This window comes from Drosophila rhopaloa, unplaced genomic scaffold (genome assembly GCF_018152115.1).
Source record: "Drosophila rhopaloa isolate 14029-0021.01 unplaced genomic scaffold, ASM1815211v1 contig_163, whole genome shotgun sequence".
Taxonomy (NCBI): domain Eukaryota; kingdom Metazoa; phylum Arthropoda; class Insecta; order Diptera; family Drosophilidae; genus Drosophila; species Drosophila rhopaloa.
Window position 1 is genome coordinate 8000454 of NW_025335043.1, and position 27568 is coordinate 8028021.

The window sequence follows — 27568 nt, forward strand, 5'->3', positions numbered from 1 at the left end:
TATTATATTTTTTATTATAGAATTAAGCTTAAAATGATTTGAACTGATTTATTATGATTTGAAAATGTGTTTTTGTAAAAGGATCAGATTTATATCGGCATGAATTTTGTTGTAAATTCTTAAAATCAAAATAATCAGAAAAGCAATCTTATTTTCCCTTGCTAAAAATGTATTCATATGAAACAGAAATATTTAATAATTTTAGAAAGATATTGAATAGGAAGTTTATTAGGAGTTTTCAGAGTGTAAGCTGTTGGATTTTTAAAACTTCTTAATTTTTCTTGATTTCAAAAGAATTGTGAAAGTTGAATTCTAAATTTTTATTCAAAGTTAAGTTGGCAAAGATTTCAGCACGGGTAAGGATTTTTAATTTATCAGTTTATATAATGCATCTAAATTTTCTGCAGTGCTGAGACCTCCTTATTTCACTCGTTTTTCTTCATTTCTGATGGTTTAATTGGCGACAATTGTCGGGTTGCGACTGATGAAAGTTCACTCCAGTGGCAGGTGCGTGTCCGAGTCCGAGTCCCTGTCTCTGTCCAGTCCACTCCTGTCAGTCCTGTTCCACTTTTTTCCTTGCCTGATCCTCTGAAGCGCCGTGATAATTAGGCCAGAGCGAAAAGCAAGAGTACTGCTAATGAAGCTCATTTGCCGGAATTGAAGGGGGGAATTAATTTTCTGGAGCTTTGGCCAGGCAGTGGCAATCAAAAGCGGTTTTGTCGCATTCCAGGACTGCGACTGAGCCTGGGAACTGTAAACACACAATTAGTTAACCAATGAACCGATTAATCAATCAGGTTTCTCAAACGACAGTCAATAAAGAGGTGCCTAGTTAAACGCAATTAGGTCGTGTTCAAAAACATCGAACCCCTATATTAAAGCTGACCTCTTCAATGATTTAATGAGCAATTACATAAGTAAGTGCTGTTTATTTTTCACGTCTTATCCCTTTTATGCATTTATTAAGTGTTATTTTGCAGAACTTAAAGTCTACACCTTCTTCGTAAGCTCAAAATAGCTTGTAAACTAAAAAACTATAAGAAATTTTATAGGCTTGTTTTGGTGTAGCATGATTATAAGAAAATTGACCTAAAAATAATATAATAATATTTAGAGTTACAAAAAAAGAATAGCGAAACAAGGAAGAGATCTTAGAATCACTTTTAGAGATCTAAAATATATTTCTTCATAGACTGCTTTAAATAATATTTAATGTATGTGTACAAATATATTGATTTATAAATGTTTAGCTTTTAAATTGGTTATTGGTAGTAATAGATTAGGTTTAATACAAATAACTAGCCAAACATTTAAGTTATGTTAGAAGAAAGGGGTTGAATCGGTTGCTTTGAATCGGTAGAAAGAAAAACATGAGTACAAGCCACAATCCTTCTCGCATTTCCTCGAGTTTCCCCTAAAAACGGGCACCTTCAAAGTCGGGTTACACCCACACATTCCGTACCCAGAATCGGAATGCGTATGATCCTCGACTCCTGTGTGGCCGATCGACTGGTAGCTAATGGATCTACACCTCGGGATCGGACTCAGCCTTTAACCAGGGGCTACTTAGCAAACAAGAAGTCTGGGACCAGCACTAACACCAACTGCAGATCGCTCCCCAGACAATTGCCACATCACGCTTGTTTGCCCGCACATTAACGCCGACGACGATGCGGATGATGATAATGATTCCAGTACCAGTTGCAATTGCAGTTGCAGCGAGGCTAGAAACACTGATGATGACGAGGCGAGACAAATCCTTTCGGTCTGGAAATCGGGCCTGGGATTGTGATTGTCTTGGATAAACATTTGCACAGGGCGAGGCATTAGGACAAAGCGGCGGACAACGCGTGATCGTGATCGCACAAACAGAGATCAAGATCCCAAACCCTTGACCAAACCCATTTGACCATTTGGGTGGGCTGAAACGTGTACGAAGCTATTTTGATAGCCACCGTATTTTCAAAGAGAGTGTTGTCGTTGTTATTCCCTATTTTCTGGTAGCCGACCGCCTGGCGTCAGTCGCGCGCTGTTTGCCTGAGAAATTTAAAAAGCGGAATGATTAATGTGAGGCAGGACAGTCGAAGTAGAAGTCGAAGTCGGAGTGGAATCATCAACCAGATGAGGGAGCAGCCTCGCTGGCAAACAACATAATCAAGCGCACATCCGTTCCACCTCGGGACTTGTCTTCTGGACCGCTCGCCCCGATACCGATCCCAATGCCGATTCCTATCCCGCCCTCTTCAAACTCCGCTGGTTATGCTAATGGAGCGACGAGTTCGTCACCAAGCAAACACAGATTCCTGGAAGCCAAGCAGCAGAAAAACGACAACAAAACGTTTGGGAATGGGAATGGGAATGGTAGTGGAGGCACAGAAACCGGCAGAAACAGACCTGCATTCGGCATTAGGTTCGAAAAGTTTCTAGGGGGAGTCAATTCAGTGACTGACCATCCGCCAGGAGCGGAGTTTCAGCATAGGGGTTACAAAAAGAAGTTGTTAGATTTTAATTAAATAAAATTAATTTCTAGAAAAACCACACAGTCATTTAGGTAGGGACTTTTAAGCAAACAAATCTTTTGAACTTTAATATATTTCGTTATACAAACAGGCTTAATTTTACTTTATGAATTAAGTTGAATGGAGTTCTGCAACCCATATACTAATTTCTAATTACATTAAACATTTTAAAGGACAATAAATTTTTGCTTAAAATAAATGTATAGACGAGATTTCAATATATGGATTCAATTAAACTTAAAATAATCAACTAAACAAAAATCATTTAATGATTTAAAAAAAAAAAAAAATATATATACCTATACCTATTTAAATAGTGTATAATAGCCATTTTTTTTTAAATTTGAGAAACTATTTAGCAATTAACAGGCTTAACTATTATAATACGAGCTCTGATATTTATATTTACTTATACAAACATGCTTTACATGTGAATAAAAAACACTTTGATAAGGGCTTTGCAATCATAATGTTTTAAATTTTTTTATAGCTGTCGTTTAAGTAATTTAAACTGAATTGCGACCTGAAACACTTTGCATATTTGGCACTTGAATTTCACTGTTTGGCTGCACAAACAAGAGTCTCTGATTTCCGCGAGTTATTTACATTTTTTTCGGTATGCCATCGCACATTTAGCTGACTTTGGCAAACGGCGAGGTGGCGACCTCCATCCGCTCCTGATCGCGTGGATATAGATATAGATATAGATATAGTCACGCATGGAAGCGAACACTTGGCGGCAGCGGAAGTGGAGACCACGGGCACGCGCTTTTGCTTCTTTCACCTTGGGGATTGGGGCTTGGGGATTGGGGGATTGGGGATTGGGGTTCGGGGACTTGGGGATTGGGGACTTGGTCTTGGATCTTGGGTCCACGTTTGTGTCTGGGTCGCATACGTATTCGTATTCTTATTCGCACTCGCACTCGCTAAGTTGTCGTTTCTAACAGGGCTGGAATTATTCAGGCGCAACTTTGTCAACGCCGGCATCCCATAATTTGCAATTCGATGCTCTCTTTGCATTTCTGCGTGTTGGCATTTCATTTGTGGTCACCAGCGTGGACGGATTTGCATATGAATGAGGCACAGAGACAGGGGCAGAGTCAGAGACAGAGACAGAGCCATCAGCAAACAGTTGGCGTGGGTTAGGCCCTCCGATCCAATCTGAATCTTCAGTGCTGCGCATGCGCGCCTTCGCTTGTCGCCTCGTTGATTTGCAAACGCAATTGTGATGAACTGTCGTCTTCTCGGTGCTTCTCTGGGCTTCCGTCTCTTAGCCCCCCGGGTGCCGGGATGCCCAAGTCCACGACGAAGTCGAGTCTTTGACCGTCGCCGCAATTAGCATTTGAAGTTGCATTTCCATTAGCATTTCGTGCATAAATCAGCGTCTTAAGTGGCGACCAGTTCGGCGTCGTGTTGTTGTGCAAACAGTGGGACCTTGGGCCGAAGAATCTGAATCTGAATCTGAGGAATCAGAGGAAACAGTGGAATCAGAAGAGGAGCAGGCCGCAGGAAAGGGGTTTCGCTTCGTCATTAGGAATGCCTCGGGCACCTGCTAAACACGCTAACTGCTTTGCATCCTGTTGGACTGCGGATTGGGGATTGATGAGGTATCTTCTAACTTCTGGAGGTTTCCATCATTTTCAGGAAATGTTTCACGAATCTTGGTGAATTTTTTTATTTTCACTTGAAAAAGTGTAAATATTGAACTACTCTTCAGATAAAAAAAAAATGATTTGATATCCTACGCCCTTACAATGAAGTTAGTAATGATCACATACAAATTTGATTCTATTTTTATTAATAACAATTTTTTAATTCATTGTTTCATTACTTAATATTTAATAGATTCTGTTTTTGGTTTCCTTATTTCCAACCTACTTTATTTGTATTTTAATTGTATCTTTATGGTTTTTGGATTTGATTTGGTTTCCTTTAAATACCTCAATAATTTAGTTCAAGAGATTCTGTGATATAATTATTCCATTTTTGTATAAGTTTCAGTGGCACACCTAATTGAGCCTAGGATTCCTAAAAAGAAGACTTCCCTTAAAATATAGTCCGAAAATTTGAAAACCATCAAGCTTATAGAACTAGTTTCCCTTGAAATTCTTGCAGAGAGCACAGGTTTCCCATAACCCACTTCTGGTTCCCCATATTTGGTCACGTTTACCTTGCCAAAAAGCCCCCTACTCCGCGGTTCCCCAGATTTACCCAAAAAAAATTGTGTGTGCTTACCGCTCGGATGCTGACGTCAAAGATTTGCGTAGAGAGCGGTTGCTAATTTGGCTCATTGAGAAGCAGAAAACTGCGTGCGGATGTGTGCTTCGCTTGGTATTAAATAGGGGGCATTGGGGGAAAATTCTGCTGAATGAATGTGTACTCAAATGGTGCCGCTTGTTGCCGGGGGGAGGAGGTGGGGGAATGGGTGCAGACGTAATACCCAACGTATCTGCGGTCACATGAGGCCGCGTGCGTCAGGCGCTGCAGACGCGTGGCCCTGTGTCTCTAAGGCCCGAATCCGCATCTCTGCCCCATCCATCCGAAATACCAATACAGATACACCCGCACAGCGCCTCCCATTAAAATGTTTATGCGCAAATTGGCGGGGCATCGCTCATTATTGCATTACACTAATTGCACTTACGCACGCACCAACGAATGGCGCTCAACCTTGGGCCAGGATTATCGCGGTCCGGTTTAAAAGCCCAATCCGCAGATTAACAGTAGTTAAGCGATCGTTTAAGCGGCCAGTTAAAGTCTGTCTGTTTCGGTTTTCCGTTTTCTGTTTTCAGTTGGCCGCAACAATTGCAATTTTTCAGTGCCCAGCGTCCGTCGGCGAACGCGATAATGTCCGTCTCGATATGGCACTACTCTGTTTCTACACAGAAACAAATAACGGGTATTTTAAAGATGATATTTAAACTGGGACTAAAGGAATAAACAATAAAAGCTGATTTTATTTTAAATTTTACTTTTTTTTATATTTTTACCGTTGCATTATATTTAAATGCAACCAAAAATGGAGCATATAAAATCATCAATACTTAATTGCATTTTTGGATTACAGATTCGAATACGGCTATGATCTATGACGGCTAATTTTGATAGTTTATTTCTATTTATTTCTATTATTATTTATGGCACACAAAAAACACTAAAATATAAAAACTTTGTGTGTTTTATTTATTTTCCTGAATTAACTACCAACATCTAAAAGGGATGGTTATACAACAAACAGATTAATCCTTTATTATCTTTCGATGATTTTTATAGATTTTGTTTTATTATATTTGATAATCCAACAACACATATTTATAAATCATTAAATTTAAAAAATAAAAAAAATATATTATTTTATCTGTTCAAATTCTTGAAGTGTATCTGCAGCGGCAGCACCTGTAATGGCCCCCGAGGTGGAGGAGTGGTGGTGGGTGGCGGGATGGAGGCAGGGCATCTGGCTCGTCAGCCAAGGTTGGTTGCCAAGTCGTTGGCATCCACGGACATCGCAACACGCGACAATGAATTTCGCATATGTCACAAGGCGATCCTCCGACCCTGTCCAATTCCCCTTCCCCTTACCACTCCCCCTCCCCCTCTCTCGGGCTAAAAAAATAAACAACGACAACGCCAACAGCATCCCATGTAAACAGAGGAGCAGTCGCAGCAGCTGAAAGGCAATGCGAATCTTTCAGCCGATTTTCGGTTTTTGTGTTTTTCCACTTTTTTTTTTTTGGGACTAAAGGGAACAATCACTTTTATTTGGGGATTGTCACCCTGCACAGTGGGTAATGGGATTTCTTAGTTCGGCTTTAAATAAAGACTCATTCTTTTAATACATTTTTCAGTTCTGGATATGTTAAAATATAAAGAAACAATTGGGTATACCCTCAAAAAATACTTACATTTGTGCGATTACTAGAAGTTACCCTTTTAATTATCACTTTTACTATATTTCATTATATTTATATACAAATTATTGGGTGTAACTTAAAAGTCAATCCATTAAACTGACGGACTTAAAATGTTTTGCTTCACATTTCAGTATCGTAGTAATTCTGAAGCAACTCTATAACAAATATTTGTAAAATTCTTTATGACGATTTAAAAAGTAAGAACTATTTTTATTTTTATAACTTTCTCTCATACACTTTATAGCGCATTTAAATAGCTCCCAGGGCCAAACCCTCCGCGAACTGCAGGAGCTAAATGAAAAACCTTGGCACTCTCGGATATCTCGGTGCCCCGGCGCAATAAGCGGCGATCACAATAAATGCCAAGCATCGATGGTTTCTTTCTCGTTTTGCCTTACGTTTTTTGGCTGCTTTGTTTTTTATACAGTCGGACATCCTCACCGCCTGCCTTACATCGACGACGAATATCGGATAATTTTTTGGCATGTCTGTGCAATTACCTTTATGTTTATGCGATTTCGCAAACGGCCCCGGCCCAACTAAAACGAGGACGGAAGCTAACTTCGGCAAGCCGAAGTTTTAATACCCTTGCAGACTTTGCCGAAATTGCTAAAAGTGAAAAAGTAGTGAAAGGAATAAGGTATACATAAATATACTAGATTTGCATCGTTTCAAGTCAATTGCTTTTATACTGCAAAAATGTCATATACAAATAGAAAAAAAGGGATACTTTCGCAGCCTTAAAATTAATTAATTAATTTTTCCTATCTCCTTTAAGATATAGACTTCCGAGCGGCAAGCGCTTTTACCCTAATCAAGATATGCGTAAATAAATAAGAATTGGAAAAATTTATGATAGTTGCTTACACACTTCGCGAAATATTCTGATAATCATCAAATTTGGACCGATTTCACCCTATTGTTCCTATGGGGGCTATAGGATATAGACGTCCGATCGGCACGCGCCTTCACCTTGATCAATGTATGCATAAAAAAATACAATTTGGAAAGATTCATGTCAATAGCTTGTATACTGCGCGAAATATCCTAAAAATCATTAAATATTAACCGATTTTACCCTTTTGTTCCTATGGGAGCTATAGGATATAGACGTCCGATCGTCACGCGCTTTTACCCTGATCAAGGTACGCATAAAAAAATACGATTTGGAAAGATGTATGTCAATAGCTTTTACACTGCGCGAAATATCTTCCATTCTTGCAAGTTATATCCGATTGTTCCTATGGGAGCTATAGGATATAGACATCCGATCGGGGCGGTTTTCAAACTTGATCTGCGTACACTTGTTTTAGGACGAGTGTGAAAGTTTCAGATCGCTAGCTTTTAAATTGAGCTCGCAAACGGTATTGAAACAGACGGACAGACGGACAGACGGACGGACGGACAGACGGACAGACGGACAGACGGACATGGCTATATCGACTCCCCTATTGATCCTGATCAAGAATATATATACTTTATAGGGTCGGAAACGTCTCCTTCACTGCGTTACAAACTTCTGACCAAAATTATAATACCCTCTGCAAGGGTATAAAAAGCCGAATAAAATATAAATGTGTGTGTCATGTGTGTCAGGTTGGAAGGCACTTATAAGGCCGGGACTTGGAGGACAATGGAGCAACAATGGGGCAACAGGTGGGCCCAATCCGAATGCGAAATCAACGCTCACTTAGCTCGAAGGCGGTGGATCTGGAGCTGGAGATGGGGCAAATCTTTTATAACTAAATCCCGGCTGCCATCTCATCAGCTGGCGGCTTTTGGCCAAATTGGATGCTGATTGCCGGCCATTTGGATTTGGAGCTGGCCTAATGATTGCTAATTTAATGCCCGCTGAGCGAGCGGAAATGACACTAAAGTGAGGTGTCCGAAATGAGCATGTGGCTGGTTAGGGATCCCTTACTGGTTGTCCGAATCCTGTCCGAAGGACACGTGCGCCTGCGCATGACTGCCTCTGATTGGTAATCACACATCTTAAGCCACGGCGGAAGTGGCAAATGCGCCTGAAATAAATCAGGTTTATTTGCCATTCCATCAAATGGCCAGTTTATAAAGATCCCAGCCACCCACCCACTGGGGCGCGTGTGCTGTCCGCCTGACCAGCAATAACAAAATGCAAATGCCCCAGCAGCACCCACCTTGTTATTTTTGGCCAGTCCAACTCGAGATGGCCAGAGAAATAAAAAGTAAAAACAAATCAAAGGCAAGTTCACGCGTCATCGCCAGGCAAAAGTCGATTTAGCCGCAAAAACAGAATATTTAGCATATAGCGGCAGCTCCGCCTCCGATATACACGCCCACGTCTGGACCTTACAGACGCCCCCATCCCCCAACCTCCTCCTCCCCCTCCCCCTCTTTTTTATTTGGGAAAACTTTTCCCCGGATTCCGCCTTTAGTCGTGCTCGGTTTGCGTTCGTTATATTTTTTTGACAGCCCCGTCTCGCATTGACGTCATTGACGTGCTGCAAAGGAATTTGTTTTTCGTGAAAAATATTTTCGCGTTTTGCACTTTTTTCTTGTTTTTGTTTTAAATGTGTTTTGCGTTAGGGTAATGTTTTGTTAGGGTAAAGGAGGGTTCCATATGTTTTGGATATCAATATACAATATAGTTTAAAACCCCAAAGATCTACTATTTAAAATATATACATAGTATCATCTATGTTTAAGCCAAAAATAATGTATTGAAATATTTTTTTTAATTAAATCATAAAGCTTAGTTTATAAATGTTCATTTCAAATTTTCAAGGAGTTTTTGTTCTAAAAAAATATAACTTAAAGCATGCCGTGACGAACTTATAATCATAATAATTTCAAACTCGCTTTTTATGTTTACAAATTTGTTAAGAAAATGTTTGTTAGTGATAATTAGTAATGTCTGTGCCGCATTTTAAAAATAATCGAAATTTTCGGGACCTTAATTATTAAAGAAATCAGCATTTCCTAATTACAATATGTTTTTTACATTTTTAATGGTTTTCAAATACCTTAAAAGGCAACACTTAATCAACTAAAATCAAGCAAAATCTTCTACTAATGTAAAATAATGAAAACTAAAAATTCTGTAAGAGTAATTGCAATTCGTGAAAATCCAAATGTTATTTTAATTCCCTAAGTTGTTATCTTACGGGGAAACTCATTTTTAGGCCCGCTGCTGACGCCTTTGGACCACCATCATCATCATCCTCACGGAGATCACCAAACACGCATTGTTCGCCCGGCAGTTGCGATCCGTGTTCAATATGGTTTTCGCCAGTTTCAGATCGCCCTGCTGCCATAACCGGCGATCGTCATCACCTGGATCTGGAGCCCTCTGTTTAGAATCAGTCGAAAACTCGAAAGCGCGTCATCGCGGCGCACGTCAGTCGATAATTCCACGACTACGGCCGGAATCCAGGGGATCTGGGTATCTGGGTATATGTGGATCGGTGGATCTGGGGGCGATCTGTGTGGGAGGCGGCACTATTTTTAGCCGTGAGACGAGCCGCTAAAGTATTTTGGTCATGAGTTCACAAACAAGCAGCATGTCGGGCAAATCAACCGTGGACGGATTGTCGGCCACTGTTATTTTTCCAACAAATTATTTATACGCAAAATATTTTGCACGGAATGAAAATCTTATTTATAGCTGACTGCGAGACGACCTTGTATCCCAAGTCGTCCGTCTCGCCCGATTTGATTGTATTTGATCTTTGGAGCACGCCGTAAAACGTCCTTCACCCTCAGCCATTAAATGCCAGCCAGAAATTCCGATTCCATGGCGATACACAATCAAAATAAATCAATCTGTGCGATGGATCCGATACCTAATAAAATGCCAATTTTTGTCTTCAAATTTATAAGCTATATTACAGAAATCCCAAATTATTTGAAGGTTACAAAATGGTATTGAAAATTATATAGCGGTGAAAATCGAATCACTCAACACGTTGCATAAATAAACTAGATCTTATATTTTTAGAAGGGAAATCATCATCTTGCTGGTAAATATAAATTGTTGATCAGCTTTTGTTAATATCCAAACACTTTTCAGAATTTCCTGGCGCTACTAGGAATTCGAAAATATGATTTATGGGTAAATAAAAGAAAATCTTAAAATTAAGTGGTTTCTTCATTCAATTGCTATGACCTATTTTTTATTTATTTAGCCCGAATTGGTAGGGTCCTGTTTTTGGCCGCCACGCGTCTGCACAGTCGAACCGCCGCCGACTGAGCCAATTTTTTTTGTTTATCTAGGACAACTTTTTGTTTGCCTGGGTCAACCTCAAAAAATATAAAAGAACAAGCCTGCCACGCGCATGCAAATCTGTGGACATACAAAAAACAATTGTAACAAAAAATTAGAGCAGCCCGTCGATGATGTAATTCTGTTCCAGGATCTGGACGTCGCAAATTCTGGAAAAAATGCAAAAATATTTCGCAGAATTAACAGCGGGTCCTTTGGCCTTGTTTTTTGCCCGGAATTGCGTAAATTGCCATCCTAAAAACAGGCCTCGAAATTCGCTCTCGATGTCCTGAATTTTTTAACAACATGCCATAAACAAATGCGCGCAGATTTTTTCAGGTCGAAAACGACGACCAGGCAGCGAATGTAGTTCAGTGGCCGTTTTTATAGGCCATCTAGAGATCTAGGTCCAGGGTCCACTGAGAGCCCTAATTTTATGGTCCTGCCGCTGCTGGTATTGCATAACATTGCGTTCGCCGCTGGCAGGACTTACGTAAAACTGCCCTCGCTGCTCTCATTATGTCATAAGCGAGCTAGAACAAAGGCGAGACAGGATCAGCGAGGATCAGCAAGGATCACGGCGTGCGCTGTTTAGGTAATTTCTCAGGCCAGCATTTTGGAAAAACTCAGACATTCAACACCTCGTCAACAGTTTCCTGTTGCCGGATCTTATGAATAAATTCCGTCTAACCAGGTGAATAAATTCCATCCAACCAGGTGAATAAATTCACACTACATCTAACGGTAGTCACATCCGTTGGCTCTTTGCGTTTTGAATTTAATTTAATTGCCCAAGCAAAAGGATCTGATCTGTGATTGCTGCTTCATTAGCCTAACCCGTGAAGACAGGTAGCCTATTCTGCCATTGTAATCATCCCCTGACAATTATTTCCGGCACTCTTTTGTCTTTCCAAACGAACGCCCTCCTTATCAAGATTGCCCTTTGCGTTACGCCCACTCGAAACTCCAAGAAGATCGAACATCGAACAGAAACCATTTCGTTAGCATCTAGTTTGCGGTGTGTTCTGTGATGATGCACCAACTGTGCACCGAAGGAGGTCCCAGCTAGGAGGAAAACTACACGTGTTAGCTGACCAGAAACCGAGCCGAACCACCAGGATGCCGGATGACCAAAACGGTGACGATTAAGGCAGCAGCAGCAGCCCCAGAAAACAAAACGTTGCAGCAGAATTAATACCAGCGACAGTCGTAAAAAGAAGCCAGACACAGAAACTGAAAACTGAAAACAGAAAACAGAACGGAGCCGATCCTTTATGGCGGAGATTGGGCAGCGAGATTTCAAAGGGGGCGCGTGATCGCCATCAAAATGCTCGTGGAGGCAATTTAAATTGCTGAACCGAAAAGAGCGGCGCGTGCAGTGGAGTCCCAGGTAGAGACACGATCCAGAACCTGCTGAAGATAAGGCCCCCCGATCCCGATCCCGAACCCGATCCCAAACCTCATCCACATCCACCTCCTCGGGGAGGTACGAGTTTCGAGGGAGCCGCGTGCTGGGTGTTGAAATATATTTCTTCTTTCTGTTTATTTATAACAAGCTGCAAGGCAGCCTTGACACTGACGAGATCCGTGGGGCCACTCAAGGTAATGGCCTGGTAGTGTAGTGGCCTAGCCAACTCTGTAAGTGTCCAATTTTTAGCCCTCAGCGGTCGACTGCAACTTTGTTTGGCGCTAATTTATAGTTTGCCCCGACTGTTTGCCTTCGTACTCAATTGCTGCGGGTAATTTTCAGGATTTTTGCTTCATTCCAAATCCAATTTCTGTTTAATGGCGGCTTAAAGTTCGTGATGGGGGAGCAACACAATGTAGGGATCGAAGAATTTTAAAGCTATTTAAAACGTTTTATTTTTCTTTTCAAGAAAGAGAGTTATTGGAAAATATATGGAATATTTATCTTTTGGCCACTAAGCCATTAAACTGGAACAATATATAAATTAAATATTATTTTTAATCCATTTTTATTTTTTCCAGCATTATTTCGTTTGTTATTAAAGTTTAATATTGAAACCTTTTAAATTTACCCGCCAAATAGTACTTTGAACTGCTTTACCAATAACAATAAAGCAGTTCACATAGCATGTAAGTGTCAAATGTATGTAAAATATGAAAGTACTGTATACTTCCGATAGGGGCGCCAGACGTTTATAGCATAAAACACAATAAAAACCATAAATTTAAAATTAATTTGATTAACTTAGTTTAAACCTTTTTTCTTTTCCAAATTCAATTTTCCTATAAAAAACAGGTTTATAATTAATTTTCTTATTTTTTTCTTATGTGTAATTCACACTTAATCATTTATTTAAAGGCACATATCTGAAAACCAATATTTTATATCTCATACGAGAAGCGCTCTAAAACAATCAACCTTCACCCTTCATTAAATAATTATTTAAAATAAAATAAAGTGCCATCTTCGCCAACAAGACCTGACTGCGCCTAAGGAACACTTATCAGCACTTCGCAGCTTCACAGATCCCAAAAAATCCGAGTTTTATTAACACAAACAAGGCATTAATATCAATTTTGGTTTCACTTGACTGGCGAGCAGATAATTGCATGGCAGCAGCTGCTGCTGTTGTTCTCCTGATCCCCAGCTTTACTGCCCCCAATTGTCAGAAGAAATCAGCGCCAATTGGCTTCAAAGCAAATATTTGCCCCGAGTGGCAGTTGAAGCTCAGTCTGCGATAATGACAGGATCATGGGATCGTGGATTGGGGATCGAGGATTGGGGATTGGGGATCGGAGGAGCTGCTGCCTTTTCACACCATGTCGGCCGAAAAGGTGCGATTGCTGGCACACCTTTAGGCCATCTCTTGTTGGCTGTGTCAATTCCGGGAATGTCAGGGATTTCGGCCCCAGTCAGGCAATAAAACGTTGCAGCAAATTAGCGCTTTATTGCGTGTTTGTTTGGTCAGAGCGAAGAAGCCAACCGGAAAAGGTTCCCAATGGACCAATGGTCTGCTGACTCTTTGCCACCTAACCAATTCCGAGTGCCGTTAAATTCTGGTTAAGAGAAGGGCCGAAGTGCAAATTATAGCCAGCGGGCCAAAGAAATTCATTGTGAAGGGCATAATAACAGCAGTGAGCCAAAGCAGAGACCACATAATTCATATAATCCGCATAATATATGTAAGCTTTTATTGACATTTGAAGCACCTGCTTGAGGTTTCGCCCGTTCAGCGTTTATCACACAACTATTTACACGTCATCGCCGCAGATGAGTCCATGTCCTTAGAGTTCCTTTACGTTCCTTAGAGGCATTTTGTATAGCTCAGCTATCGTCTTGGCGGTGCACAGTCTGTAGGCCTGGCTATTTCGACGCCACTAGCGCCTTATCACATGTGTTTTTCGGTATTTAGGGAGTACCAGTTCCAGTTTCCAGTTGTGGGCCTGCCCAGAGATACCCTAGACGGCCAGTTCGCCACTCAGGCACTGCGGGGTATACACGTTGGCTAGAGAGTCCCAGCCGCAGTCGGCCAACTGGTGGGTCCTGTGGGGATTCCAGTCCAGTCCGCAGACGAACTCCGTGTGCTGGGCATTGATCTCCTGGGCGGTTTCGCCACGCTCCAGATTCCAAATCCTAAAGGGAGGTAAGAGGAGAATGTTGCATACAATCAAGATTTTATTTAGCATAATTTAATGGCCATTAAATATTAAAATGAAAGAACTCTATTGTTTTGTTTTTCATCTCAAATTAAACTTTAAAATTGAACAGCTGTTGTGAAAAGGGAACACTTCTTATAATAATTATTCTCTGGAAATGTCTTGCAGCTATAAACGTTCATTACATACTTAACAAATTTTGTATTCGTTAGTTTTTCTTTCCCTAATCAAACTCTTTGTTATACAAAATACTAATTCATGCTTTAAAAGTATTACTGATAGTTAAAGTGGAACGACATTGTTGAAAATCAAACAAGGCACTAAAATTAAAGTTCTGAACCTATTTTTAGATTAATGGAAACTTTTATGTTGACAATCTAATAACAACATTTTTAGGAAACAAATAAAATGTTCTCCTTAAATTGTATAATATTAAACAGAACCCATTCTGAAGGATTTTATGATTTTGTAATATTTTGTTCCTATTAATTCAAACTAAATCCCTTCCAATAGAGAACCCCCACTTACCGAGTGGTGAAGTCATAATTGGCCGATGCCAAAACCGCGGCCGAGTGCGGTGAGCAGGCCAATCGCCGGACGGCGAACTCCCCGGAGTACAGCTCGAAGACGTGCGTCCGCATCTTGCGCAGATCCCAGCCCCGGATGAGGCCATCCGATCCTCCGGTGACCAGGACATTGCGGTCGAAGTGCGACCAGTCGCAGGAGAGGGCCTCGCTCGCATGGGCCTCGATGCTCATCAGGGGTTTACCTGCAAAGTCAAGAGAGTTCCATAAGTTAAGGTGCCCATCGGTACTTACGCTAGCAAACAGATTGGCGATCAGGGGCGAGAACTTGGCCCCGTAGATCAGATCGTTGTGGCCCACAAAGGTGGTGATCGAGTTCTGTCTGTTGCAGTCCCACAATTTCAGAGTGCAATCCCAGCTGGCGGAGAGCAGCGTGTGGTAGTTCCACTTCTCGCCCCAGTCCAGGCTGTACACCTCGTTCTTGTGCTCCTGCAGGCAGATCAGCGGCTGCTTGGGCGTCTGCTGGTTGCCCGCCGACTCGCCATCCAATCCGCACCAGATCTGAAGCGATCCGTCCCCGGAGGCGGTGGCCGCGATATCGGCGGCATAGGGACACCAGGCGACGTCGAACAGGCCATCGGACCACTCCAGCCGGCACAGCTCCTCCAAACTCTGGCCGTCTGTGGAGGTCCCATTGGCGTTCTGTTCGAGCAGGAAGAGGGAACCACCTCCAGCGAGACCGTACAGTTGGCTAAGGATTGAATGAAAATTGCATGGGATTAATTTATAGTCAAGAAGGAGGGTTTGAAAGGGGTCTTACCTTGTAGCTAGCAGCAAATAGTTAGCCTCGAAAGGCGAAAAGCGCAGGCTATAGCCATGTCGGTCTGCTGTGGTGTGCGTCTGAGTCTGCATTTTGGTTTTGACTCTCAACTGCAAAACAAGAAAGAATTTTATACAGATTAATAAGATTTAATTGATATACTAACAGGTTTATTTTTCTAATGCATAAACCAAAATTACTGTTTGGGAATATAACTATTGGCCTCATCCAACATGCTGCCTTAGTAATTCTAATGTCTTTAACAACCAACCTTTTAAAACCATTTAAAAACACAAGTATCCCTAATATTTTCTTTTAAGCTTAAAAACTATTTTATGAGTTAAAAAACAAACTTTTGGACCCATTTTCTAGTACTTTTACTAAGATAATAATAGGCTTTCAACTGAGAAATCTTATGGAAATTCACAATTCAAGTCTTGGACTGACGGGTTTTGGAATTATCAATCTTTCTTTTGATTTCGCTTTCAGACCTTTGACCTTTTGTGGACTTTTATAAAATATCTTTATTTCGTACTTAACTAAAAATTACTTGGAATTTTGACCTTTTGCTTATTGGTTACAAAACCATTCAGTTTCCATTCAACCGACAACTAAGCCGCCCACAAACAAATCAATATATCGACGTTTGATCCATAACAAAATTAAAACTTCTAAGGCTTCAATGGCTGCTGGCCATATAAACTTGGGTTGGAACAGAGCAAGACTTCCCCACTGATAACAACCCGGTAACACCGAATCAGATGATAATCCCAATTATTCAACAGTTGGCCAGATGACCTCGCACCAGGTCGTAATGGCCAGAAATACTTGACATTAGCCAATTTGCTCGGGCAAGTGGCAAACTGCGCAGAAAACTAGACCAACCCCTAGAATCAGCTTGCTGGCAGTTTTCGTTTTTTTTTTCCGTTCTTTCTGTTTTCCGTCATGTCCAAACAACTGCATAACGCGCAAATCCAGTTAGTGGCCAGAATGAAACCCCACGGACAGGGCCAGGGCAAAGGTATATAAGCAGGTTGCACGGCACTGCGGTTTCGCATTTTCCTCCGCCGAACGGAAAACTCTATAACGCGCATCGCCGACTTATCTAAAACCTATCTCAAAGCCAGTTGCATTAGTCAGAAACCAGGAAAACCCAGGAAATCCAGCATGGTTGTCTCCGTGAAGGTCTTCAAGAAGGCCACGCCCAACGGCAAGGTCACCTTCTATCTGGGCCGCCGTGACTTCATCGACCATCTGGACTACTGCGATCCCGTGGATGGGGTGATTGTGGTGGAGCCCGATTACCTGAAGAACCGCAAGGTGTTCGGCCAACTGGCCACCACCTATCGCTATGGTCGCGAGGAGGACGAGGTCATGGGAGTGAAGTTCTCCAAGGAGCTGATCCTCTCCCGGGAGCAGATTGTGCCCATGACCAATCCGAACATGGAGATGACACCGATGCAGGAGAAGTTGGTGCGCAAGCTGGGCTGCAATGCCCATCCCTTCACCTTCCACTTCCCGCCCAACTCGCCCAGCTCCGTTACTCTGCAGCAGGAGGGCGACGACAATGGCAAGCCCCTGGGCGTGGAGTACACCATCCGGGCCTTTGTGGGCGACTCCGAGGACGACCGCCAGCACAAGCGCAGCATGGTCAGTCTGGTGATCAAGAAGCTCCAGTACGCGCCCCTCAATCGCGGCCAGCGTCTGCCCAGTTCGCTGGTCAGCAAGGGATTCACCTTCTCGAATGGCAAGATCAGTTTGGAGGTCACGCTGGATCGGGAGATCTATTACCATGGCGAGAAGACGGCGGCCACCGTCCAAGTGTCGAACAACTCGAAGAAGTCGGTGAAGAGCATCAAGTGCTTCATTGTGCAGCACACCGAGATCACCATGGTGAATGCCCAGTTCAGCAAGCATGTGGCCCAGCTGGAGACCAAGGAGGGCTGCCCCATCACCCCGGGCGCCAATCTGACCAAGACCTTCTACCTGATTCCCCTGGCGGCCAACAACAAGGATCGTCATGGTAGGAATAGGGATTGTATTTGAAAATAAAGCCATCTAATTGGAACTCCCCCTTAATCCTAGGCATTGCCCTGGATGGACACTTGAAGGACGAGGACGTCAATCTGGCCTCATCCACCATGGTGCAGGAGGGCAAGTCCACGGGCGATGCCTGTGGTATTGTCATCTCGTACTCGGTGCGCATCAAGTTAAACTGCGGCACTCTGGGTGGCGAAATGCAGACGGATGTGCCCTTCAAACTGCTCCAACCGGCACCTGGTAGGTCCTTGATATCCTTAAAGTATATCCCTTCACTAAGCCCCTCTGATAATGATTAGGAACCATTGAGAAGAAGCGCTCGAATGCCATGAAGAAGATGAAGTCCATCGAGCAGCACCGCAATGTGAAGGGCTACTACCAGGACGACGATGACAATATCGTTTTCGAGGACTTTGCCAAGATGCGCATGAACAATGTGAACATGGCGGATTAGGCCACCGGACTTTGGAACCTTCTTCTAGCTCTGTTGTGAACCGAATTGAATCGAATCGAAAGCACTGAAAACTTGTTGCAGCAGTCTCTCGTGGAGGCCACAATCTTTGTATTATAACCGTATCTATAACGCTCTCTGTGTAGTAACTTTGGTGGATCTGGAGTTTGTACCCGCACCCATGCATGTTGAAGATTTGAACCGACCTCGTGTCCCTATATTATAAATGTGTTATGGCTATCAAGACTCACCTCTTTCTCTCGTTGCGATGTTATATCCAAATGTGTGTTTCGGGTTTGGTAAAGAGTTGTCAGTTCTTAGAGGTGCTGTGGGTTTCAACTTCAGAAGTCGAATGATTTGCCTAACTGCGCAGCTCGACGAGGAAGGATCTGCTGGCGAGGATTTTAGGGTTGATATTCGAGTCCGTTGACAGGGGGTTGAAAAGCACACGGCCTATAGGTCACAACTTAGGCTTTCAACCCCTTTCGAGGGAATCAACAGGCTGCCAGGATAAATGAGCGACCAATCAGAGCGGACTTAAACTGGATATGGCGGGATCTAACGGTCAACGGGAGCGGAAGTTCGCAAAACAGATGTTGACAATGGAATAGTCGAAACTTTCAATATGCTAAATAGCCAAGCTTTGACCTTGATGACGGACGAAGGCCGCCAGCTGCCAGCAGTGCGATTCTGGGTCTCATCTCCGCCAGACTCGCTGATTTTGCACTATTTTCCATCGGTTCTTTGTTTGGCAAGTCTTATGTAAGGCAGCGTAACGACTGGCCCTGCAGCTGACCGCTCGAGCATTGCACAATCCGGGGCAGCTTCGATCGATTTCACACACCGCTGACTGCTGCTGCTGCTGTTGCTGCTGGGCAAGTGACTTCCGGCTTTTTGGCCACGCCACAACACTTGCCAAGCCCCGAAAAGAGCCCAACTATAAATGGCTATGTTGTTGTCAAAATGCTGCCACAAATTTGACGAGCGTGCAACGCGATGGAGCTGCCAATTGGGAAGTTATTCGGAATGCTTAGCCAGCGGGAGATGCAAATGTTGCTGCTGCCACTGCAGTTGCTGTTGCTCGTATCGCCGGCGATGTTGCAGCAGCAACACCTGATCTATCATCCACGGCAATTGTACTACGATTCACCGCGTCTTCGGAGATTCGAGTATGCGGCAGCCACGCCCTTTGTGGCTGGTTATAGTCCACCTGCTCCTCCGCCGGCTGTTCACTACCAGCAGCAGACGCCGCACTTCCAGCTGATCAACTACCGCCCCAGCTATCCATCCCTGCCCTTGGATTACCAGCAACAGCAGTTGCCCGCTCCTGCCCCACCCCTTCCGCCCATTTATCCACAACAGAGTGTCCAGTATCAGCAAAGGACCATTGCGCCACATGCCGAGTTGGCCAAATATCGCTACGAAGGGAACTATCTGCCAGTGCAGCGGGTTTCACTGCAGCAACCTCAGCGTCGCGCGGAGGAGACACAGCAATTGCAGCAGCAACACTTGCAGCAGCAGCAGCAACACTTGCAACAGCAGCAGGTGCAGCAAGCACAGCAACTCTACAATGTGCCGCCGGCCCTTTTCACCAGCGATGTGTTGCATGTGATTCCACCTCGAATTGCCAGGTTGCAGGAGCAGCAGCAGCAACCTTCGCAAACTGTCCAAACGGAGCGACCCAGGCGATTTGCCAAGGATCAGGATACAGATGTCGCCGAATCCAGAAGTGAACCGAAGAGTGATCGAAAAGTCAAGGAAACCAAATATTTTCAGTGAGTAAATTGGACTTAAAAAACAGTGGTGTTTAATATTTTCGGAAACTCCAAATGCACTTCAAGTTTAAAATAAATAACTTGATCAAAGGTAGGCCTTGTAAACCAACCGAAATGGTGGTGGTTAGTTATTTGTAAACTCCACATGCACTTCATGCTTAAACTCAATTATCCATTTTTTCATAACTTGACCAATTTATATATTCAAGTAATTTGGGTTAGAAAATATAGCTGCAAAATGGGTGAAAACGATAAGAGAAAAAAGTGGTAAAAAATGGTGGTGGTTGTATTCATGTTCATAAGCAATCAGAGTTTACAATTTCTTTATTCGTGCATTTTCAATAGGAAAATTGCTTCAGGAAAAAGGGTGAAAAATGTGTAAAATATTTGAACAAAATGGTGATTCTCACATAACACTCACTGGTTTAATTGAAAATAAAAACAGGAAAGACACATAGCTTCCTGATTTTGTTTAATGAAAGCGATAAAGTCATTTAATATTTTTTTCAACTTATAAAATTAACAATCTAAGCCATTTTGAAGCATTACCTATTTTATACTGCCAAATTAACTAATTAAGTCTTAGGCGAAACCATACCTAAATCTCTAACTCTAAGTCTAGTGACATTTTCATGCATTACCTATTTTATACTGCCAAATTAGTTTACTAAGCCTAAAGCTAAGCCCGACCTAAATCTCGATCTCTTAATCTAGTGATATTTTCATGCGCTTCGATGGCCCCAATTCGCGGAGTCACGGTCACGTCCTGAGGCATCCGAAGGTTCAGGAGAAACGCTTTGAGTCGCAAAGGGGCACGAATCGCTACAAGGGCGAGGTAAGCTCAAGACCAATCCCAATAAATTTCCAGATAATTCGCCAGGCTCTCTCCTCCCATCTCCTCGACCGACTTAGGTGATCTGGACAGATCGTCAAGGAGGCCACGGCGAACACCGCTGGGACATGGCGCAGGGAAAACTCTGAGCAGCGCACTCTGATCAGCCTTAATTTGCATACTCCTACCCCCCACTCTCTGTATATACCCATTACAAAAAGAAACTCGCATAAATCGTGACTTTTCATAATTTTGGCGTATTATTTATTTAAGGGCAATGATTTGGCGTGAAATTGGGAAGAGCAATGCAAAAGATTTGCATACGAATGCAGCCTCCTCGGTTCCTCCTCGATCTTGTCTTGGGTCATCTTCGAGATTTTCTCACGCCGCTCCGGAAAAGTGGAAAAGTGGACTGTCCAACCGGTTGAGCAACTTCGCGGGCACTGGGCCAGCCAAAAAGGTCAACTGGCGAGGGGCCATCCTGTGGAAGGAAACTGGTTCTGGGCAGTGACCCGAATGTCCTGCAGTTACTTTAAGTTACAGGACAAGACAGTCCATCATGCGGGGCAACATTATGTAAATGCAGGACGAAGGGGTTGAAGACGTTGTAGGGTCTTATCTGGCGGCTTGTAACCTCGCCGGTGACCTCGGGGGTTGCATTTGCATTCGACTCATGCTCATTTGCATATCTCCAAGTCGGCCGCACAAATGACACAAATGCCCGGCGGACAGGCCTAATGTCCAGTAGTTGTTTGCCTATATCTTGGGCGCGAATGACCATACACATGTTCGGGATCTCCTTGAAGGAGATCAATTTTGAGTACGGGGCATATGCAAATGGGTTGCAGCCGCTATGCGGGTCATTAGCGAAGCAATCGGCGCTGGCTGTCAGTCATAGTCAGCGCATTTCATCTCGAGACTGTCCAGAACCGGTTCCTAATCGCCGGTCTTCTTCTTGGGCGATAAGGTCATCAGGGCGAGGGGTGTGGGTATTCTGCTGCTCAAAGTTCTCACACGCTCATCTAATTTATGCAAGGACACTGCAGAAGGACACTGGATGCGACTGCGATGCGATTGCGATTGCTGTTGCTTTTGGTGTGGCGTGAGTGAGAAGTTCCCAAAGGACAACCGGTCTGACCGGTCCGGCCGGGTCCGAATCCAAATCCGTGTCTTCGGTGACCACGATCCACGGCTTCTGGTGGGAACTGCCATTAGATGGCCTTTGTCAGCAACTGCCCGAACGGGTTGTCCTTAGACGTTTCCTTGGGTGTCACTGGGATCTTGGTCTTCGTCCTTTATGAGCTTCGCCAATTGCTCGGGGGTTAGCGCATTGATTTATACGCAAATAAAATTTTGTTTACCTTCGAGTTGGCAGACATCGGTGTGACCTCAATTTGGACATTCGGATGGGCCTTAGATTATCCCAAGATGTTTAAATTACAAGGGAGCTTAGAAATAATTTATGTATACGTTGCGGAGGGAGTTAATAACCTTGGAAATTATTATGTGTGGTTCTTACAGTAGTGTGGTTCATACCATCATGATTGATAGTTTGCCAATCAATTGATAATTTAATAGCAAATTCAGCGAGGTATGAGATTCCACCTTTCGATCAAAAACCGAAACTCGAGTAGATTTTTTCGGGATTTTGACTATTTTTTAAAGGGATTTTTGCAATAACTTAGCCAAAATGAGACGCAAACCCAAAAAAATAACTGTTTGGTGGAGCTGAGCAACTAAACTTTCAATTCCGGTTTGATTTGGAAAAAAATTTTTTTTTTCGATTTTTCATTTTTTATAAGGGGTAACATCAAGTTTTTTTGCAGAAATTGGGCAAAAAAACATTTTTTTAGCTGTGAATGCCAATCGATTGGAAATTTTATAACGAATTCAACGATGTATGACATTCCAATATTTGACAATTATTTCACAAGGTTTTGATTAAAAAACCGCAACTCGAGAGGATTTTTTCCTCATTTTTGCCATAAAACATTAAAAAACCAAATTGTTTTTTTCCAAATTTTTAATTTAATATTCTAAACAAGAAAGTCGAACCTAAATGAATGACATAATATATAATAATGTTATAATCTCGCGTTAATCGAGTCTCGGCATATTTACAAACTACATGGACTTGCGGAACTTTCAAGAGTGTTTCGAAAAGAGTCTCCGATCTGGTCCGATCGAACTGGTGCTCCTCCCTACTGGTACTGGTGGTACTGTGGCTGCTGCTGGTGTTGCTGGTGCTGCTGGTGCTGATACTGCTGCTTGCTGGGACCGGAGCTGTACTCCTGCTGGGCCTTGTGGCCACCGGCGCGGAGCAGCTGCGTCGGCGGCGGGGGAGTGGGGATCTTCACCACGATGTCGGTGGGCTCGCGGATGACCTCGGCCTTGAAGCCCTCCTTGGGATCGGCCGTGTACTTGACGGTGCGGATGAAGCCATCGGAATCCACCACCGAGTAGCTGCCCTTGATCACCGAACCATCGCGGATTTCCTTGCGGTTCTGGTAGTTGGTGAACTCGTCGTCTTTCACATCGAATCCAAACTGGTACGAGGAGTTTTGCTGAAAGGGTGGTAAACGTTAACTTTAGCTACATGATCAAGAATAAAACAAATTTATGTATATTTTGTGAAAAACTAATAATGAAAATAATTAAGCAAATTATTTGTATTACGGTATTTGAATGAAACATTTCACCGAATAATCTGAGCTATAATTTTATGTAGGAACTTAATACAATTCTTTTGGATTTATTTTTTAAAGGTGGTTAAGAAAACTCTCTCTCAAGATGAAGTTTTAAAATATACTTAAGTTTCCTTTTTGTCACATAAAAAAATTATATTATTTAATAAATTCTTTTGGTTATTTTATAGATATTTTTAATGAAACTACCGGAAATTCTTGGGGTCTTTATTTGATGATGATGACCTAATAACCATTAGCAATATAATGTTAATCTTTATTAACCAAATAAGATAAGTCTTTGTCAAAGGTAATTTTAAGATGAACCAACAGATGTATATGACAATTTCAAATAGATTGATTAACCTATTTTCCAATCAAATGACTCCGAAATCTAAAAATCTCCCATGACATAATTGGCAATGCAAAACTAAATGCATTTTGTAATAGCATCGTATTAATTTTATCGAATCGTATTAATTTTCTCAAGTAATAAGATCACATTGGTCTCGTTGAGGGGTGGGGTTCGACTGGGACGTTCAAATGCGTACTGCCACATGGTGCTGACCCACTTTCGTGGCTGGCCCAAAAAACGTGTCCAGACGGTGGTTGCGTCACAAGCCGCAGGCGCATGCGCGTAGGCTGGAACTCCAAATCCCCGATCACGCACAAGTGAAAGTAATTTGGACCAGCTTGCATATTTTAATGGTCCGGGCGCACGAAATCAAAGCTCCGTTGCAGCGGATCACCCAATCGATCCGATGACTGCGGATTATGCAATGACTGCCAGGCGGTAGAAGCACCACCCGTAAAACCTCGAGGTGTTTAATAATTTATGCACAAGGTTGGCGATTTCCCCCTCTCAATTTTTTTATGAGGATGCAACGGCTACAAGACCTTCAACAGGCCAAGACAATTCCATCGCAGATTAATGGCAAGTGGGTTAAGGTAACCAGAAGATCGTGGCTCAAAGGCGTGGCCATCGATACTTCGGTTCTTTTTTAGAGCCTTTGGGCCTGACGTGGCCCATAAGAAAAAGCAATAAAGCACCCAAAGAACTGCAAGCCGAAAATTGGAAAGGCAAAGCCAGTTGGCAAGCCGGTTCTAATGCGTGCACTGTCCATTTGCTCGAGTGCAACTCATTGTTGTGGGAATTGGGCTCGGAATTGCAGGTCTTTGGTGCAGGGGAGCGGATTGGTATGTACCCCGGTATATGGGTCGCCTTTGAAAGTGATTGTCTGGCGGAGAATGTAATTGCCAACGGCAGTGTCACATTTATGGCCATCGCAGACAGAAAATGTATCATTTGCAGCGACTTCTGGTTGATCTTGCAAATGGAACTTTAGTGGCTATGCAGATTTTATGGGGCCTATGAAATATGGATATATTTGAAAGGTGTTGTAATTAGGAGTGAAATAAATTAATAAATAGAACTGCAATATATCGCATATTTTGAGAACTGATAAAACTGGTTTTAACTCAAAACGGACATAAGTTTCCCTGATGCATTACAACTGATTTCCCATTCCAATTTAATTGATATAAATACCCACTATTATAGTAGGTGATTTCTATGTTATTACCATCCTGGCTTAGCCATTAATTTTAAGTGGCTAAAAAGATGACACACCACCTGGGCAGCTTAACCCCATCTCGTTAGCTTTATGCAGCATTACGGCTGATGGATTATGGTCACTTGGGTAACGGATATTCGCCAGCTTCCGCATGCAGGGGCCATAAAACAATCGCCGATGGCTAAGTGGAAAAACGGACCGGACCAGGAGCGAACTCGGGCCAATGAACATGCACAATGCACTACACACATATGGCCATGGCCAAATCCACACTGTTACCAAGTGTGGTTAATGAACCCCAAGTCACAGTTCCCTCCCCCGATCCATCCCCAATGCCATTGCATGCTTCGATTGTAATTATGTTGCTGTTGTAGATGTTGCTGTTGTATATGTTGCTGTTGTAGCTGTTGCTGTTGCTGCTGCAGTTGCTGCTGCAGTGAAGCGAAAAGGAAAGTGCGCGAAAGTCCCACTTGAATGGGAATTCGAACTCTAGCTCTGCACCGCAAAAATAGGATCGTTTACAATTTGATATTATTATATCGAAAAGGTAAGACGATTTTAATAACCTTCTTTTATATTTGTATATGCTTTTTACACTCTTATGTGGGGTTTGGTTTTCGTTGTTTTAAAATATTTTCTATGCAAAAGTATTTTAGCTTTAGAGAGCCTGAGAAATTGTACACCTTCTTTTCACATCTTTAGGCCTTAAGGACATTTGTATAATAGTTAACAATATACAAAAATCACAAAAACACATTTCAGTATAAAAGGGTCATAAAAGTCGCCTAATATTTAAAATTTTTTAAGTTATGCACTTAAATGAAACTGGTTTAAATCACTCGTAAAATGTAATCAGCTTTTAGTGTATTCCAAACTTACGTCATCGTATTCCTCCTCCTCTTGTTGCTGCTGCAGCGACAACTTTTGCTGTCCTTTGCCGAGGATCGAAGTGGAAGGAGCTTGGTACGAGGGCTGCTGGATCCTGCGGGGGGGCTGAGGGGCAGCCTGCGCAGGTGGGCGGTAGGCGGACTGCTGCGGCTGTGCCTGGTATTGCTAGTGAAGGGATAAGCAAACAGTTATATATACAATTTAAATTACATATATTTATTAAAGAAACCCCACCTGATAGTCCCTCACAGCCGGTGCCACGTATCCTTGCTGCTGCTGGGCCCGAATTTGCTCGGCCACCGTATCCTTGATCCTGATTTGCTGGCCAGAATTCACATACTGCTGCGTCTGCTCCGAATTCTGCTCGTAAATGGGAGTGCCATCGTGCGGCTGGGCTTGCTGTTGCTGCTGGTGTTGCAGTTGCTGGTAGTACTGCCTCAAGTAGGCGGGATCCACGCCCTGCTGTCCGCTGACAATGCCGCAAAGAGCCAAAGTGGCCACCAAAAGCAGGAGTTGCATGTTGCTGTGGGTATTAGCCTTAGATGTTATATTAGATCACAAGCAGCCGACGGAAACACGGACACTCAAATTCAAACTCTAACTGAAACTGAAACTGAAACCTCGGCGGAGCCACAAACGTATCTGCGCTGGCTGCGAATCCAAATTGCACTTTTATATCGACAAACGCCGAGCGGCCACAACTCTCTCACTCTCTGGGCCAAAATGCGCCTCTCTTGGCTGATTTACAACAGCTGTTTTTGGGTGGCTAACCTCCACCACCCCCCACACCCCCCACTCGGTTGTCACTTCCGTTCAAATCACAGTTCCTCTACCCTCGACCTGGGCCATTGTTAAAGGTTTTGGTTTTTTTTTTTGTTTTTTTGTAACCCTACGTGATCTCGGCCAACAGCTGCTAACTTGGCTAGCAGAGACAGCTGATTAATACCAAAAGGGGGCGATGGGAAACTTTCCCGAATTTGTCATCTGCAACACCTATATTTCTGCCGGATTGCAACACATTTTTCAGCCATGCAATCCAATGCAATGCCCAGAAATAAATGTAAATTACATTGCGGTCGACTCCTCCATCATGCAAGTTCCAACTGATTCCATGCAATTGACTGATGGCTTCCCATTAGATAATCATGCCCAATTAATTGCTCAGTTTGGAGGAGAAGAGGTCAATGTGATTATAGGAGCCGCACCCGAGTCAAAAATCGAATCCAACAAGTGCAGAGCCGCCTCCATTGTTTCTGACCCAAATCGATGAAAACGTTTTTTGTCTTTTCATTGCTGCTCAACTACAAATACCTATCTGTGTAGATGAATCTGAATCTGAATCTGGCGTTGCGTTTGCGTTGCGGTTGAATGGGTTCAAGCGATCTTCGATGTCGCCGATTGCCAAATCTTTTTTCTGCACTCTAAGCCCTTTGCATACGAACATTAAACCTCTATAAGTCCTCCTCCTCTGAATTTGATATTCGATCACAATTGCCACAGAGCAGCATTGTTGATGTTACAGTTGCCATACGCCCTGAATTTGCATCGATTCGAAGTCGACAAGGTCGTTTCGGGGGAGTTCGCAATCGAATGGGGCCGAGCTGACCGTTTAATGGGATCGCTCTGACATTGTGGCAGCTTTAAAAAAAACAAGACAAAATAAAGAAAAACCAACCGCGCATTTGT

At 43.0% G+C, this 27568-nt stretch overlaps 5 protein-coding genes across 6 annotated transcripts; 2 read left to right on the forward strand and 3 right to left on the reverse strand.

Moving 5' to 3' along the window:
- Positions 1–3354: 3354 nt before the first annotated feature.
- LOC123037434 lies at positions 3355–4933 on the reverse strand. The gene is made up of 2 exons (XM_044458061.1): positions 4755–4933; positions 3355–3980 (listed from the first exon to the last, which is right to left on the reverse strand). Exons 1-2 carry the CDS (start codon positions 4808–4810, stop codon positions 3689–3691), a joined length of 348 nt encoding a protein of 115 aa, XP_044313996.1. The 5' UTR covers positions 4811–4933; the 3' UTR covers positions 3355–3688.
- Positions 4934–13803: 8870 nt separating this feature from the next.
- Positions 13804–18605, reverse strand: LOC108044362 (peroxisomal targeting signal 2 receptor). Its single transcript, XM_044458035.1, has 4 exons — positions 18381–18605; positions 15639–15748; positions 14823–15569; positions 13804–14271 (listed from the first exon to the last, which is right to left on the reverse strand). The coding sequence occupies exons 2-4, from the start codon at positions 15728–15730 to the stop codon at positions 14097–14099; spliced, it is 1014 nt and encodes a 337-aa protein (XP_044313970.1). The 5' UTR covers positions 15731–15748; positions 18381–18605; the 3' UTR covers positions 13804–14096.
- Positions 16695–18375, forward strand: LOC108044398 (phosrestin-1). Its single transcript, XM_017123399.2, has 3 exons — positions 16695–17661; positions 17724–17918; positions 17978–18375. The coding sequence occupies exons 1-3, from the start codon at positions 16806–16808 to the stop codon at positions 18130–18132; spliced, it is 1206 nt and encodes a 401-aa protein (XP_016978888.1). The 5' UTR covers positions 16695–16805; the 3' UTR covers positions 18133–18375.
- Positions 18606–19095: 490 nt separating the features above from the next.
- LOC108044399 (alpha/beta-gliadin clone PW1215) lies at positions 19096–20959 on the forward strand. Of its 2 annotated transcripts, none has more exons than XM_017123400.2 (3): positions 19096–19904; positions 20619–20739; positions 20817–20959. In XM_017123400.2, exons 1-3 carry the CDS (start codon positions 19126–19128, stop codon positions 20883–20885), a joined length of 969 nt encoding a protein of 322 aa, XP_016978889.1. In that variant the 5' UTR covers positions 19096–19125; the 3' UTR covers positions 20886–20959. The 2 variants fall into 2 exon arrangements, with proteins under 2 accessions (XP_016978889.1, XP_044313971.1); XM_044458036.1 differs by lacking the exon at positions 20817–20959 and having other exon boundaries at positions 19096–19565; positions 19768–19904; positions 20619–20674.
- Positions 20960–22741: 1782 nt separating this feature from the next.
- On the reverse strand, positions 22742–26539 carry LOC108044364 (alpha/beta-gliadin A-V). Its single transcript, XM_017123356.2, has 3 exons — positions 26117–26539; positions 25874–26047; positions 22742–23300 (listed from the first exon to the last, which is right to left on the reverse strand). Exons 1-3 carry the CDS (start codon positions 26399–26401, stop codon positions 22938–22940), a joined length of 822 nt encoding a protein of 273 aa, XP_016978845.1. The 5' UTR covers positions 26402–26539; the 3' UTR covers positions 22742–22937.
- Between the last annotated feature and the right edge of the window lie 1029 nt (positions 26540–27568).